We start from the raw sequence: 16,460 nt of genomic DNA, 5'->3' as shown, positions 1-16,460 counted from the left end.
CCACCCCCACCCCCCGGGTCCCCGCCGAGCCCGGACCCTCCCCTTGGCCGCGCAGAGGCCCGTTACGGGCGGGAGGCTGGAGGCGGGCTGGGGGCGGGGCTCCGACGCCCCGGAAGCGGGGACGAGCACAGGGGCGGGGCTGGTCCGAGAGATGGCGGCGGCGACGGCCGTGAGCAGCGCCAAGCGGAGCCTGCGGGCCGAGCTGAAGCAGCGTCTGCGGGCGATGAGCGCCGAGGAGCGGCTGCGTCAGTCCCACCTCTTGGCCCAGAAGGTGCGAGACCGCGGGGACCGCCAGCACAGCGGGCCGCTCCACTCACGGAACGGCCCTGCGCCTCTGGGCTGGCGGCTCTGCGCAGGCGCAGGCCCCGGCGCGCGCACGTCGGCACGGGCGCGCGTACGCCCCCGCAGGTGCCATAAGGACCCTTCCCCCCCCGCCCCCCCAGGCGCATGCATGTCCCCTCCGCGGGTGCCGGGGCCATCCCCCGGGCGCGCGCACGTCCCCCTCACGTGCGGTCAGGACTATCCCGGGCGCGCGCACGCCCCCCCCCCCCCAGCCAGGAAGATCCCGGGCGCGCGCACGTTTCTCCGGGGGCGCGCACGACCCTCCGACCGGGCCCCCACTAAGAGGGGGTCCCGGGCTGAGGAGAGCCGGGGTGGAGGTGGATGGCTGCCCGCCGAGGTGAGAGCAGGGTGGAAGCAGGAAGTTCTGGCGGGCTGAGCGGTGGGCGCGGAGCAAGGGGGTCCCCGCGAGTGGCCGGGAGCCGTGGACGCGTAGCGGGAGTCCAGCCGCTTCAGGGACGCGGGCGGAGAAGCGCGTGGCCGCTTCCGACGGGCGTCCGGTGCCCTGTCCCCGCGCGCTGCCCCGGGGTCGGGGAGGCGGGGCGGGTCCGCGCGTCCAGACGGGTCCGCCCCCCGCCTCCCCCCCTGGTTCTGACGGGCGCCCGAGCTCCCTGCGAGCGGCAGGCGGTCCCTCCTGGAGGTGCCTGCAGCGAGCTGCGCCGCCAGAGTTCCTTCATCGCCCTGCCCGCTCTGTCAGCCACCTGTTCCTTACGTGCAAGGTCCCCTTGGGTTAGTGGAGCAAAGCAAGCCCCCCCTCGCCATCTCCTTGCACGTAGGTGTGCGGGGCTGGGGTGTCCTGGCGCACCGAGGTGTCCGAGCTGCTACCTACGAGAGGCGCTGGCGGGTGCCCTGTGCGCGCAGACGGGTACAGGAGCCCAGCCTCGCTCGCAGGTGCCCGATCTTAGCGGGTTAGCTTGCGCATGGGAACGCACTCTGTGGTCCACCCTTTCCAGCGTGCGGGGTTGCAGGGATGAAAACCATCTGGTCGTTGCTCTGAAGGAGAGTCTGCAAGAGGCAACAGACTCGTGAATAAAGACTCGCAGTGCTCCCAGATGGATGGTGTCGAAACTCGGGGGAGGGGCTGTGCTGTAGGAAGATGTTTGAGATGCACTTGTTAGTCTAAGATGACTTTTGTCAGGGGAAGGGAAGATGGCACGTGCAGGAATATTTTGGCAAGAGAGGGAAGGGCACAATTGGACCCGGCCTTTGGAGCGCCACAGATCTGGATTTAATCTGGCCCCACTGTATTTTAGCCGTATGGGGCCGTGGCCAAGTCTCCTAGTCTTTCCCAGGGTCTGGTTCCTTGCCCATTAAAGGGATGATGTCATCCTTGTAGGCCTATTGTAAATGTTTAAACAGGTGTGTAAAGGGTACATTCAGTGCTTCACATGTTTGTTTGTTTGTTTTGTTTTTGAAAGACCTTATTTTATTTCTTTGAGGAGAGGAAGAATCTCAAGCAGGCTCCTCGCGGGGCTTGATCCCACAACCACAACAAGATCATGGCCTGAACTGAAATCAAGGGTCAGCCGCCCAACCGAGCCACCCAAGCGCCCCTAAAGATTTTATTATTTATTTATTTATTAAAAAAAATTTTTTTTTTCAACGTTTATTTATTTTGGGGACAGAGAGAGACAGAGCATGAACGGGGGAGGGGCAGAGAGAGAGGGAGACACAGAATCGGAAACAGGCTCCAGGCTCTGAGCCATCAGCCCAGAGCCCGACGCGGGGCTCGAACTCACGGACCGCGAGATCGTGACCTGGCTGAAGTCGGATGCTTAACCGACTGCGCCACCCAGGCGCCCCTAAAGATTTTATTTTTGAGTAATCCCTACACCCAAGGTGGGTCTGGAACCCACAGCCCCGAGCTCCACCAACTGAGCCAGCCAGGCTCCCCAACACGTGTTTGATAGATCCTTGAGGAAAAGCACATTGGCAGCATTTGGGAGACCGGAGTCAGTGCAGTGAGAATCAGCAGGACCTGGGAACTGGTCGGATAAAGGGTAGCACTGGAAAAGGAGGGTGGTCGCCTGTGGTTTCAGAATTCAGAGATGGGGGTTTAACGTCACTAAGCACGAGGCACGTAGGAGTTGGTGCAGAATTTGGAGTGGCATGGGGAAAATAAAGTTAAGTTCATTCTGTCTGCCTGTAGATTAGAGTTCAGAAATTTCAGGTGGGAAGAGTAGCTCTACAGACGTAGAGCCAGTGACAGAATAGGGTGACAACTGAGAACTGGCCTCAGAAGAAAGAAAAGTTGAAAAGCAGACCACGACCCTCAGTAATAAATACATTTTACCGCCTACAAATACACACATATATGAAATGTTTCACAGCCCAGTGTTTCACAATTGTTACTATATACTGTGAACTTTAATATACCCTATTTTATTTAAAAGTGCTGATTGTAAGTAACCTGCTATTGATTCTGTGACCAACCAATGGATCATGGCCGAAAACATCAATGTGCTGTGATTAGAACTGTGTTTGCTATAGTGCATGTTCAAGAAAGGTATTAAATGATGCCTTTCTCTCAATGGTTTTACAAGGCATATTTATTCTTTTTTTTTTTTTAATTTTTTTTTTAACGTTTACTTATTTTTGAGACAGAGAGAGACAGAGCATGAATGGGGGAGGGTCAGAGAGAGGGAGACACAGAATCCGAAACAGGCTCCAGGCTCTGAGCTGTCAACACAGAGCCCGACGCGGGGCTCGAACTCACGGACCGCAAGATCGTGACCTGAGCCGAAGTCGGCCGCTCAACCGACGGAGCCACCCAGGCGCCCCAAGGCATATTTATTCTTAATGACACAGCACCTTTTTTATAATTTAGAAATTTATCGGAAAAGCAATGTGTGGTAAAGAATTTCAACCTTACGCCATAGCTTGACTTCCCAACCAAATAAGATGAGGAAATTAGTGCCCTATACTCACTTTGTCTTGTCTATCTGCCTCTTTCTTCCTTCCTTCCTTCCTTTCTTTCTCTTCTCTTCTCTTCTCTTCTCTTCTCTTCTCTTCTCTTCTCTTCTCTTCTTGTCTCGTCTCTTCTCCGAGAAAAAGAGCAAGAGAGCACAAATAGGGGAGAGGGGCAGAGGGGAGAGGGAGAGAGAATCCCAAGCAGGCTCCACACTTGGTGCAGAGTATAATGTGGGGCTCAATCCCATGTCCCCGGGATCATGACCTGAGCTGAAGTCAAGAGTTGGATGCTCAGCCAACTGAGCCACCCAGGAGCCCCGTATCTGCTAATTTCTGACTCCTGTATCATTTTTCTTAAATTGTCAAGTTTCATAATATTTGTATTCTCTTTTATAATTACAGTGAGTCTACTGAGCATTTTCTGTGGCTGACTGCCAAATTTGGATTTTAAGTAAATAGTATTTACGATATTTCGGTTATATATGTGGTATTCACTGTAGAACCGAGTTGTATGGTTGTACGAAAAGGATATATAATTCTGTCATGAGATACGTGTGGCTAGGTGGAGAATGTTTCAAGTGTCATTACCAAATCCTTTCTCTTTTGTTATGCTCTGAAATTGCTCAAAATCATGACATGCTTTAGTCTGTTCCTATTTGGAGTATACATTCCTAATTTACCTCTTTTTTTCAAGGAGTTTTTGATTGCCTTTAATTTTCCTTTTTGGCAAAACAAGAATATGCCTTTATCTTGTTAGTAGATTCTTTTTCATTTTGTCTGTTAAAAGAAATCCATTTTCTTGAAAGCACTCTATAGCCCCCTGTTCCCTCTGGTCTAGCCCATTGCATAGCCATTGTCCTGGGGTTTCTCTTACCCTACTTCTGAGTTAGAGCTGTTGCTTGAACCCATTGTTTTCTTGTTGGATTCCTTCCTTCCTTCCTTCCTTCCTTCCTTCCTTCCTTCCCTTCTTATTAGAGTATATTCTCAAGTAATTTTTTTGTTTGTTTTAGAAAATATCTAAGGGTGTAAACTTTTAAAGACTTTATACATTAGAAAATGTCTTTACCCTCATATTTGATTGATGGTTTGAATTTCGAGTTTAAAAATATTTTTCCTTGTTCTGCTCAGCACCCATGACCTCCATTCATTCTGAAGACTGGTATCTTTATCTTTTGTATCTTAGATTATTTCTTTTTCTTTGTGCCTTTCTACAATTACTGTTAATCAAATAGTAAAAGTCATATGTCAGCTTTCTGTGTTTTTTAAACAGATTTTTCTTTTACTTTCCTCATTTCTTTGCCTTTTTCTCCCACTTTAAGGCTTTCTCCTGATTTAAAAAAAAATGCTTATTTATTTTCAGAGACAGAGTGTGAATGAAGAGTGGGGGAGCGGCAGAGAGAGAGGGAGAGAGAAACCCAAGCAGGCTCTGTGCTGATGTGGGGCTCTAACTCATGAACCGTGGGGTCATGACTTAAGTTGAAACCAAGAGTTGGACACTTAACCTACTAAGCCACCCAGGCGCCCCTCTCCTGAATTTTTAAATTTTGGTGTTCTTAATTTTAATTTTCTTCTTTTTTTTTTTTAACGTTTATTTATTTTTGAGACACAGAGAGACAGAGCCTGAACAGGGGAGGAGCAGAGAGAGAGGGAGACACAGAATCTGAAACAGGCCCCAGGCTCTGAGCCGTCAGCACAGAGCCTGACGCGGGGCTCGAAGTCACGGACCGTGAGATCATGACCTGAGCCGAAGTCGGACGCTTAACCGACCAAGCCACCCAGACGCCCCTTAATTTTAATTTTTAAGTATTATTTCTTAATCTCTGATTGCTTTATTTCCATAGCTGTCTGTTGTTATTTTATAGATGCAACTATCTTCTTGAATTTGTCTGAGGTAACTAATTAGAATTAAAAAATTCCCCATTCTCTGAATTATCTCAGTTTCTTGCTGGATCATCTCCGCCTCCTTAGTCCTTCTATTTTGTGTTTTAGCTTCCTAGGATGTTTGATGAACCTTTACTGTGGGTGCGTGTTGATGAGTGAGGGCATGACAGCTCCTGGGTCTCTCCTTTGCCTTTTGTGGTCACTTTGGGGGGAGTCGGTCCTGCCTGACCTACGGCCACGTCCTCTGAGTGCTGTGTCTGTTGCTGTTTGTGTAAATAGCGGCCATCTGCACCGTCTCACAGAAATTAGTCCAGTCTCCGTTCTCTTGTTCTCAGTGTTATAATTGCTTTCTCTTTCTGTGCTTTTTTACCGTCCGATAAATGAGATTTTTAAAATCAAGAAAGATAAATGTGTATGCACAGTCTCACACTGAATTTTAACCGATGTTTATTTCTGCTTAATCAGCTCGTGATGTTTTATATTCTCTTTAAAGAGAACATGAGGGGTGCCTGGGTGGCTCAGTCGGTTAAGCGTCTGACTTCAGCTCAGGTCATGATCTCATGGTCCATGCGTTCAAGCCCCGCGTCGGGCTCTGTGCTGACGGCTCAGAGCCTGGAGCCTGCTTCGGATTCTGTGTCTCCCTCTCTCTGTGACCCTCCCCCATTCATGCTCTGTCTCTCTCTGTCTCAAAAATAAATAAACATTAAAAGAAAAATAAAGAGAACACGATAGACCTTGACTTTCTCAGAGACGACTTGCGTGCCAGATGCCTCAGGTCTGCCCATGATCCGGGTTTCACGTTTGTTCTGTTTTGTTTTGTTTTGCCTTATTTTAGCCTCATGACAGCCTTGTGACTTCTCGGAGATGGAGTGAACTTCCTTCCTTGACACCGGTCTGCTGTGCTCTATCTATTGAATTTCTATGTGCTCCTTTCTGTTAGGAATAACTCGACTTTCTGTACCTGTCTGTTTCTGCCAGTCATGTTGATAAGCCTCAGGGGCAGTATCTTTTTCTTCTGAGCTCGGAGGAACAGAAAAGGAAGGGAACAAGAGCAAAAGGGGAGCCAGGAGCTAACTTCCGAGTCTGGGGCAGTTCTGAGATTGTAACTGTTGTGTGGCTGGCACAGCTCTGCCCTCTCTGCCCGATGCACCATTAAACTGAGCGGGAAGGAGCAGGAAGGCGTTCTCCGACTCGGGGCCGCCTTCGCACAACTTGGCACTTGTTTCTGGAAGGACTTCACCTCTCCAGGATCCGCCCCCCATCTCTGTGCCACTTTAACACCCATGTGAGCAGAAGAGTTGTAGGCGATGGGACGGAGGTGGACAGAGCCGAGAGAATTATAGGGCGTGTTCTCTGCTCCCAGGAGCCTGCGGACTGGTTAGAGTACCACCGATTAGTAACCGATCTGATCCTACATAACTGTTAGGTTGTACGTGAACTTTTAAGTGTCGTAAGTGCTCTGCAGAAGTCAGGAGAAGCGAGGGCTTGAGTTGGCTTAAATGGGCAGAATTTTGGAGGGGAGAAGCCTGGCTGTCCAGGCAGTCGTGGGAGCCGAGGTTCAGAGTTAACCCCAGGCAGAGCTTGGGATGACCGGAGGTGGCCGCAGCAGGTGGCTGGAGGCCAAGCCTGGAATTCTCCGCACAGACAGCAGGGCCCACGGCGACTTTGTAATGAGTTTTCAGTCCTAGAGGAGGCGGGCCAGAGAGGCCAGAGCCGTCAGAGAGGTGGTTGCCGTCTCAGAACCAAGCGCTAGGCTTCAGGACGCAGCACCGTCTGACCCCCCTCCGCCTCTCTGCGTTCTTTTGCGGCCTTGGGTTTGGGTAGTTGAAGAAGCTGGGGAAGGGCAAGCTCAGAGAGAAGGGGGCACGTGCAAAATGTATCGGGGGAGCCGCTGGATTTTACAAGTGTAATCTTGGAGAAAAAGGGTGATTGTCATCATTTCCCATTTAGGTGATAGCTCACAGTCAGTATCAGAAGTCGAAAAGAATCTCCATCTTTCTGAGCATGCAAGACGAAGTCGAGACAGGAGAGATCATCAGGGACATTTTCCGGCAAGGGAAGACCTGCTTCGTCCCACGGTACCGGTTCCAGAACAACCACATGGAGATGCTGAGACTGACGTCCCCCGACGAAATTTCCTTACTTCCCAGGACGTCCTGGAACATCCTTCAGCCTGGAGAGGATGAGGTCCGGGAGGAAGCCTTGTCCACAGGCGAGTGTTAATGGTATTGGGACTGGCACGTGAGGGTGCCGTGGGACTGTGGCCCACTGGTCACGTGCGGGTCACTGGGGGCCGAGTTTCTTACCGGGGTGAGCCCCGTGGTGCTTACATTCCAAGACACCCCTGTTAGCTGGCTTAGGGTGAGATGCTCTCTAAGCCGTCAGGTGCCAGCCGTGAGAGGGGTGCGGATGCCTCTTCTCAGACTCTTGCCCTTGTGGGTTGAATTAGACATTGTCCCCGAGCAAGGCGATCGTTTCCCGTGATTTCCGTGACGGGCTGTGAATTAATGGGCGCATTTCCATTAACGCTAGAAGCTTTTACCTCTCCAGGCAGCTGCCTTGTGGACATCGCCTCTTGGAAGTCACGTGGGCCTCTCAAACACAGCCTCTTCCAGACGCAGTCACGTTCCCTCAACCCCTTCCGCCGTGTGTCTCTCTGGGCGTGGCACCGGCCGCGCTGCCGTCAGCCGCCCAGCTGACCGCGCAGGGGTCTCAAGGTCAGCCTTGCTTGCTCTCTCCCTCTCACGCCTGTCACGTGGTCTGGCGCCGAGTCCCCACGATCGTACCTGCTGTATCGAACACGCACCCCCCGCGCCCCGCCGCCAGGACGTCCCGGCCACCGGCTTGTCGCGACGGCCTCCTCGCTGCTCTTTCTCGCCGCGCAGTGTATCCCCTCCTCCCCTGTCGGTCCACTCTCTGCACAGTAAGTGAAGCAAGACTCCCGAAACGCAGATCTGACCGCTTCTGTCCCCTGGGTAAAGTCTCTCGGTGACTTCTGCTGCCCGCCCTTTCGTGGAAGGGAACGCCCCTCAACGAGGCTCTTCCCAATGTGCCCTGTGCTGCCGTCGCTTTCACCTCTTTCTCCTCCCGCCTGCATAAGCCACGTTCCGGCCCCTCTGAGTGTCTCTGCCTCCCGCCCCCACTCTGCCTTCTCTACCACAGGACCTTTACACATGCTCTTCCCTTCCCGCAGCCACTTGGGAGATTTAATCATTAGGAAGCAGCCAAAGAGCTAAAGACAAAACGAGCTAAGAGTCCTAGTTTGTAACACCGAGGCTCAAACCTTTCTTCAAGGTATATTTTTTTTTAAACTTTTTTTTTTTTAATTTTTTTTTTTTTTCCAACGTTTATTTTTGGGACAGAGAGAGACAGAGCATGAACGGGGGAGGGGCAGAGAGAGAGGGAGACACAGAATCGGAAACAGGCTCCAGGTTCTGAGCCATCAGCCCAGAGCCCGACGCGGGGCTGGAACTCACGGACCGCGAGATCGTGACCTGGCTGAAGTCGGACGCTCAACCGACTGCGCCACCCAGGCGCCCCTCAAGGTATATTTTTAAGACTTCAGTGGTTGGAAGGAAACCCAGAGCAGCGTTATGCCCTTGCCTCTCAATTTCTGTTCTCTTCCAATGTAACCCCATAACCTACAAAATCAATAAGATGGGGCGGGAGGGGATTGAGTCAGGGCTCGTGGTATTCAGGGGGGGTTACCTACTCTGCTTCCTTAACCTCCCCCTGTTGTCCAGTCCTGCCCTTTGCCAGACATTTAGGCACCAAGGGTACACTCAGACCACCTCCCTGCTGGCCCTGCACAGTAGAGCAGATGAATGCCAACATTATCAGACTCTCGTATTTTTTCAACGTTTTTTTATTTTTGGGACAGAGAGAGACAGAGCATGAACGGGGGAGCGGCAGAGAGAGAGGGAGACACAGAATCGGAAACAGGCTCCAGGCTCTGAGCCAAAGGCCCAGAGCCCAACGCGGGGCTCGAACTCACGGACCGCGAGATCGTGACCTGGCTGAAGTCGGACGCTTAACCGACTGCGCCACCCAGGCGCCCCAGACTCTCGTATTTTTAAGGGGAAAGATTGCAAGCATTTTAAGACAGTGAGACGATGAAGGGGTGTGGTATATCTTGGGGGCGGCCCAGGCATATAAGATGAGGCCCTGACGTCGCTCAGACTTAATGCAGCCACGTCTCCAGACTCGCAGGCTTGAGGGTGGGACCCGGGACGGTCCACTTCTGTCTGACTCTCTGTTAACTGCTCCTCCAGTGCTCACATCACCTCTGTAACGCCCCTGCTGAAATTCCGGAGGCCGAGCCCACTGTCTTTGCTCTGTCCATTCTGCAGTGCGTTCCTTAGGCTGAGCTAAAACGCATCAGCCTGAACTTCCATGCTTTTGTTCTATTTCTGTGTAAGTACAGCAGCTGGAAAAGTAAGGACGAAGCGTGATCTTTCCTCCTAATTTAGTTGCACTTCCTGGTTAGATAAACTCAGGCCAAGCAAGTGAGCTAACTCATTATGTATGGTTTTTAGCACGTGGCTCACATGATTTGGCACGTGGGCAGAGTTACTCGTTTTAGTATCAACTCATTGCTAGCCAAGCATATAGCATTTTGGTAATTTCTAGCAAATGTTTCGTGAGCATCTGCGCTGTGGGAGACACTGTTAGGTCTGCAGAGACGAGGTCCTGGACTTCAGGGGGCTCACACTCTAACTGGGGAGACAGCAAGTGTATGTACGTAGAAAAATACCCCAGCCTGCAGTGTATGTCAGATACAAGCGTCAAATGCAAAGGTACAGAACGTTACGAACGTAGACATTCAGGGCTTGGCTCTGAGTAGAAGGAAGCCTACCCAAGACACTTCACTTTTTCCTCCTCCGTGGCTTTTCCACGCCGTGGTTGTGGGACCAGCTGCTCCCCTCTGTGGGTTCTTGGCAGGTACTTGCAGTCTGGGTTGCAAGGGGATAGGGGATTATGTCTGGTTTCTTGGAACTGCCGCCTGGGAGGGGAGGCTCTTCGCTGCTGTCGGGAGAGGTGTTTGAGCAGGCAGCCTCCGCCTTTTGTTATCTGCCCGCGTCGCACTCTGGACGCGGGTGTCCCCGGTATCAGCCGCTAACAACGGGCCAGCTTTGGGGGAAGTACAAATCTCGTTTCACAGTGTGTGGGACGAGCTGATTAGAGCTCAGACCGCCGTCCCGCCGTAGCTCCCGTAGCCGGTTTATCTTTCGGTAGCTCCCGTAGCCGGTTTATCTTTCGGGTTTGCTCGAGTCATCGCCGCTTAGAAAGGAGTGACCTGAGCAAAGGTCCACCTGGGGTTTGCTACCTAACAAAATAGCAGATTGCTAAGTGGAGTAGAGGGGCCGCCTCTCTGCTGAACTTCTCCTCAGAGTGAGGGCTGCTCAGGCAACTAGATTAGCCAGGAGTCTTTCCACGGAGAGTACGTGATCTGAGTCAACCTGGCTTAACGGAAAAGGGGATTTTATTGGCTCAGAGACTGAGAAATCCACAGAAGGGCGAGCTTTTGATACACGAGACCGAGTGATTAGGGTCAACTCTGGCTCTGCTGTGTGACTCCGCTGTCATCTGTGTGTTCCAGTTGCTCCGTGGTGGCCGTGGTGGCCCGCGGTGGCCCGTGGTGGCCTATGGTGGCCCGTGGCAGCTTTGGGTTCCACAGCACACTTGCTGTTAGCACTCACGGAAGAAAGGAGCAAGTTTGCCAGTAAAATCCTGGTCTTATGCTCGCTGACCCAGGTTGGGTCAGATGGCCTTTCCCAAACCGGTCACCGTGGCCGGGGATGTGGACTGGGCCAGCTCCCTCATGCCCTCCCGGTGCCATTTCCTGCGACCTGGGAGAAGGACGTGCTGCCTGGTAGGGGGTGCTGTGCTAACCACTGAGCTGACGGGACAGTTGGGTGGGTGACCCCCTACGGGGAAGAGTAGTGCGGTTTGAGAGCAAGGGGAGCAGGGGCCGGAGCATCCACGTTCACTGTCACAGGCACTGCTGTCCTTCCTGAAATCTGCAGAGGACAGCATGCTGCCGTGTCCTCACTGTCGGCCTTCGTGTTTTATTTCCAATCTTTCCAGAGGCTCTGTGTGTGGGTGCCGAGTCCTCACGGAACGATCACAAAGAAGACTTTCCATCCCAACCCAAACCCTCCACGGTAGTGGCGTGGGACCCTGCCGGGGACACGGTCTTGAGCGTGTGGCCTGCGGCTTCCAGCTGGGTTGTTCGTGCTCTGTGCTTCCGGGCGGGCTATGGCTGCTTTGCTGAAAGTAACGCCCGTGAAACCGACCCCGTTTCTTTCTTTAATAGGGTTGCACGGCCTCTGAAAGAATGTGGTAAGGAGAGTGGGTTTGAATTTCATCGAGGCGTCTGACTGAGTCGTGATGTCCTTGAGGACAAGCTGGCTAAATTCAGACGGATGATAATACTTTATTCAGAAAACACGTATTGAGCGCCTGGTCTGTGCGGGTGTGATGGGGGCACAGCAGGGAACGGGGCGGACCTGTCCCCACCGCTGGGGAGCCGGCAGCTGTCCTCGCCGCAGCGGGGTCGTGCTGGCCTCTCACCGGGCTCTCTGTCCCTCTCAGCTCTCGCCCACTGTCCCCAAACTTGAGCATTTGCGTAATTTCCTTCTGATCATTCCCGCTGTGCTTTTCGCATTTCTGGGAGAAGCCGGTTTGTGGACGTAGGATGCTCCTGGTCTGTTTTGCACCCTCCCAGGTGTTCAGATAGCGCCAGAGTTTCCTGTGCAGTTTTTCATCACCTGTTTCTGATTCTAGTTTAGGGGAATCTTCTGTCCACCGTTTTGAGTCTTCAGTTCCATTGGAATAAATTTCGAATTGGTTCCTGGACATATTAATTTTCCTAAAATACCTTTGGGGATAGGTCACCCGCCCTGTTCACGCCTCTTCCCCGGCTGCTGGACGGGCCTGAGCTCCCGAGCAGACCACGGTTCCTGCCAGCTAGTTCTGGCCAGAGGAAGGGACATCAGGTAGAATTTGAATATTCAGGCCACCCGCTGGGCCTTACCTGCCCTCCCGAACCTTGACCCCGGCTTCTCTCTGCCACTCCTCTGCTTTGGCCAGAACGTCTGCTGGAAGCCAGCCTTTCCCAGCAGTCAGACCGTAGGTTGGAGTCCGATAAACCGGGTGTGCGTTCTAATCTGGCTGCTTGCTGTGACTGGAAAGATGGCTCGCGTCCTTTGAGCTCCAGTCTTCTCCTCCACAGACAGATGTCACGGAGCCGCTTCCGTGAGATGGCGTCAGTCGGTGCCGCTGATCTCGCTGCCGGTGACCCGTCGTCCGCAGGCACGCCGCGCGCATCACCGTGACACCCGCGTCCGCTGTGTTTCCGGGCTGGAATGTCTTCCGTGTTTGTTCCTTCAAGGCCGTGTCTTTTAGTCTAGTGCTTAAGCTCCCTGCCTTTGGAGGCAGACTGATCGGAGTTGGAATCTAGGCTTGACCATCTGGGAAGTTACCTGCCTCTCAAAGCACATGTTTTTTTTCATGCGACAGTTGCGGGAGGGGGGATGTGACGAAGTGCAGGAAGTGCCTCGTGCAGCCCCTCACGAGGGGGTCCCCAGACGTGGCAGGTAAGATTCCGGAGCTCAGCTACCTTTCCACACCTTCCCCGGCTGCCCCCCCCCACCCGATACCGCAGTCCCCTTCTCTAATTCCCACTCACCTGGCTTCTAACACACGCTCCCTGTTTTGTTAATTCTCCTTGGGGTACATTTTTTTTAATTGCTGATGGACTTTGTGAAATTGTGATTGATAATAAGAAATACGTATACTTGCTCTTTGGCCCTGGTTTCTGGCACAGAGCTCCTAAAACCCTTGGAGTGTCCTAAGGGGTACGAGTGATAAAGGTGTCTCAGTATTCATCAGTATTCAGCCCTGCCCCAGTGTATGTTAATGACATCACGTTCCAATGCACCTAGGGATGGGGGCTGGTCACCGGGGAACCAGCCGTCTCTGGAGGGCTGGTACTTTCAGGCCAGGGAGGCCAGTGGCCAGTGATTTAATCGCACCTATGTCTTGAAGCTCCCATAAGAACCCAAGAGGACGGGTTCAGAGAGTTTCTGGGTTGGTGAACGGAGGGAGGTTTGGGAGAGGGGTGCACCTGGAGAGGGCAGGGAAGTCTTGTGCCCATCCCCACACCCAGCCCTCTGCACCTCTTCCGTCTGGCTGCTCCTGAGTTATAACATACTTTTTTAAAAATTAAAAAAAAATTGTTTTTTAACTTAAATTCAAGTTAGTTAACATACAGTATAGTATTGGTCTCAGGAATAGACCCCAGTGATTCATCACTCACATACAACACCCGGGGCCCATCCCAACAGGTGGCCTCCTTAATGCCCATCCCCCATCCAGCCCATCCCCCCACCCAACACCCCTCCAGCCGCCCTCAGTTTGTTCTCTGCCTTTAAGAGTCTCTTGTGGTTTGCCTCCCTCTCTGTTTTTATCTTATTTTTGCTTCCCTTCCCCTCTACCTCCCTTCTGCCTCCACACTGTTTTCCAGAGCAGCTGCACCAGTGTGCCTTCCCACCAACAGTGCAAGAGGGTTCCCCTTTCTCTGCATCCTCGCCAACACCCGCTGTTTCCTGAATTGTTCATTTTAGCCATTCTGACAGGTGTGAGGTAGTATCTCCTTGTGGTTTTGATTTGAATTTCCCCGGTGATGAGTGATGATGGGCATCTTTTCATGTGTCTGTTGGTGGTCTGGATGTCTTCTTTGGAGAAGTGTCTATTCATGTCCTCTGCCCATTTCCTCACTGGATTACTTGTTTTTTGGGTGTTGAGTTTGTTAAGTTCTTTATAGATTTTGGATACTAACTTATCCGATATGTCATTTGCAAATAACCTTCTCCCATTTCGTTGGTTGCCTTTAGTTTTGTTGATTGTTTCCTTCCCTGTGCAGAAGCTTTTTATCTTGATGAGGTCCGTAAGCCAGTAACCTAGTAGGTAAAATGTTTCTCTGAATTCTGTGAGCTGCTCTAGGAAATTAACCAAACCCAAGAAGAGGCCGTGGGAACCTCCGATGTACAGCCCATGTGTGAGAGGTGCAGGTGACAGCTGGGACTTGCAGTGGCATCTGAAGCAGGGACAGTCGTAGGGGCCTGGGTTCTTTACCTGTGGCAACTGACGCTGTCTCCAGGTAGATAGAGTCGGAACCGATGTGCATCGAAGGACGTCTGTCTGGGGTCAGTGAGTTGCTTGGTGGAAAGAACACACACTGGCACTTGATTCGGGAAGAGCAGACCTTCTGAGTCGCGAGCTGCTGGTGCCTGGTGTCACCTGGTTCTCACAGTGGACTCTGAGTACAGGTTTGTGCGATGGGGCCAGTGCTGTTATTATAAAGCCAGAGAATGCTTATGTAAGTTCACGGATGGTCAGTATTTTATATCCAGTAAAGAAAGGCTGAATTTTAAAAATGATTAGAAGCATGTACCTAGGAGCACTTAAAGAAGTATGTCAGAGGGGCGCCTGGGTGGCGCAGTCGGTTAAGCGTCCGACTTCAGCCAGGTCACGATCTCACGGTCCGTGAGTTCGAGCCCCGCGTCAGGCTCTGGGCTGATGGCTCAGAGCCTGGAGCCTGTTTCCGATTCTGTGTCTCCCTCTCTCTCTGCCCCTCCCCCGTTCATGCTCTGTCTCTCTCTGTCCCCCCAAAAAAATAAATAAACGTTGAAAAAAAAAAAAAGTACGTCAGAAATAGTTGTTTTATAAGGTGCTGTGACATTGCTATTTGGTGCTTGTGAGTAAAGGGTTAATGCGGGTCCTGGGCCGGAATCGTGTTGGAGTGGATCTCGTCCCAGCACTGCTTTGGGGAGGCTGCGGAGTGAAGGTCCAGGTGGAATGTTATCCCTGCCTCGGCTGCTGTTGCTTCCGTACCCAGGTTGGGAGCCCTGAGTGGGCTGCCTTGGGTCTGGGCCTCCGTTCGTGTAAATTATCACGACTAAAAATAAAGCAGCTGTGATTTTGGGCGAGTTCCTGCATGTCACGTGTGCCCCTGTGGGGCTGGGGTGACGTCCGCACGGACGGTTGGCCCTGCGGTCCTCGCGCTACCTTGCTGGTTCTCGGGTGGGAGGTCGCGTGGCTGTCTCCAGGGCACGTGGGCAGGTAATGACGCAGCCAGTCACTTGCTCTGGTTTCCACTCGAGCGCCCGTCCAGGTGCCCTTTCCTTCTGGGTGCCCCATTCGCCCAGAGTGCGCCGCGACCCGGCCGTCCCCTCTTCTCCTGGCATCTGCTGGGTGGGCACCATTGCTCGTGGAGTGAGTGATCCCGGGAGGACTCCCGCCCTCCCGGGGAAGAGCTTGCGTCAAGTTGCTGTGTCTGAAAGTACGCTGGTCTTGGGGCTGAGAAGCTTTTCCTTCCGGCACCTTATCAAGTACACACGCAGGAAGAACGGCGGGGCCTTCATCCGGGCACCCAGTGCGCTGGGGACGGGCTTCTTGGGGCTGTTCCGGAACCGACGGTCTGTCTCCTGCAGGACAGAACATGCTGTCATCCCACACGTCGCTCATTGCCTCCTGGTGAGCGCCCAGCCCAGTAAGACCGCAGCTTCCTCGGGGGCCTCGGCCCGTCGTTCTCGCCCAGCTGGGCTAGCCCACCACCCGCTGTGTCCCGGCACAGGGGTCCAAGGAGCCACCCAACACTTTCTGTCACTAAAGGACGAGCCCAGGTGACAGACTCCCCACAGGTGGAACCTCTGCCATCTTGTATTCTGTTTGGGGAAAACGGGTTGTTTTTGCCATCTCCTTTCCTCCGCGTCCTTCTGCCTCTGGTCCCGTTGGTTGCGCGTTCCCGTCTGTCACCGTGAAATCATTCTTGAGCCTTAAATTCTCACTGGCGTCGTCCACGTCACCTGTATCGACTTTACTTCCTGTAAAAGATAAGAAAGGGAACGTGCTTATTCTTCCTGGTTTTTATCAACATAACCTGGGATTTTAAAATCAGTCATAGTCATAATTCAAAGATGTGTGTCTATTCGTTAAGGCATTGTGTTTTTCACATTTGATTATTTACTGCATTAGCAAAGGACAGTCATTTAAACTCAACTCTAAAGTTGCACGGGTTCGTCATTCCCTGCTTCTGCTTTTAAGCTGTGCCTTCCTTATTATTGATTTCTATGTTTTTATTAATTTTCACCAGATGGAGAATTCCTTTAATTTTTTTTCAGTGTGGTATTTTCAGAATGCTGCTGCTGCTGCTTCTTTTTCTTCTTCTTCTTATTATTATTTTATTGACATTGTCTCTGTACATGTCAGTGGATTCTAGAATGGGGATTGAATTGTTGGGTCACCCTGGGTTTCCCACTCGTGAT

General features: G+C 52.3%; 1 protein-coding gene across 3 annotated transcripts in view; it reads left to right on the top strand.

Moving 5' to 3' along the window:
* Positions 1-106: 106 nt before the first annotated feature.
* Positions 107-16,460, top strand: part of LOC122467509 (5-formyltetrahydrofolate cyclo-ligase-like) — a 32,755-nt gene continuing 16,401 nt past the window's right edge. The window contains exons 1-4 of one of the 3 annotated variants that reach the window (XR_006292987.1): positions 431-679; positions 7,081-7,342; positions 7,681-8,424; positions 8,676-8,977. Coding sequence is in view for 2 of the 3 variants with exons in the window: in XM_043553864.1 (XP_043409799.1) it covers positions 152-271; positions 7,081-7,342 (382 nt within the window). In the remaining variant the exon portion in view is untranslated. Of the gene's footprint in view, positions 272-430; positions 680-7,080; positions 7,343-7,680; positions 8,425-8,675; positions 8,978-16,460 lie in introns of those variants that run through there. The other 2 variants (XM_043553864.1, XM_043553863.1) reach the window with 2 other exon arrangements.

The sequence above is a fragment of the Prionailurus bengalensis genome, chromosome B3 (genome assembly GCF_016509475.1).
Source record: "Prionailurus bengalensis isolate Pbe53 chromosome B3, Fcat_Pben_1.1_paternal_pri, whole genome shotgun sequence".
NCBI classification, from domain to species: domain Eukaryota; kingdom Metazoa; phylum Chordata; class Mammalia; order Carnivora; family Felidae; genus Prionailurus; species Prionailurus bengalensis.
This window is presented reverse-complemented; position numbering and strand designations above follow the sequence as displayed.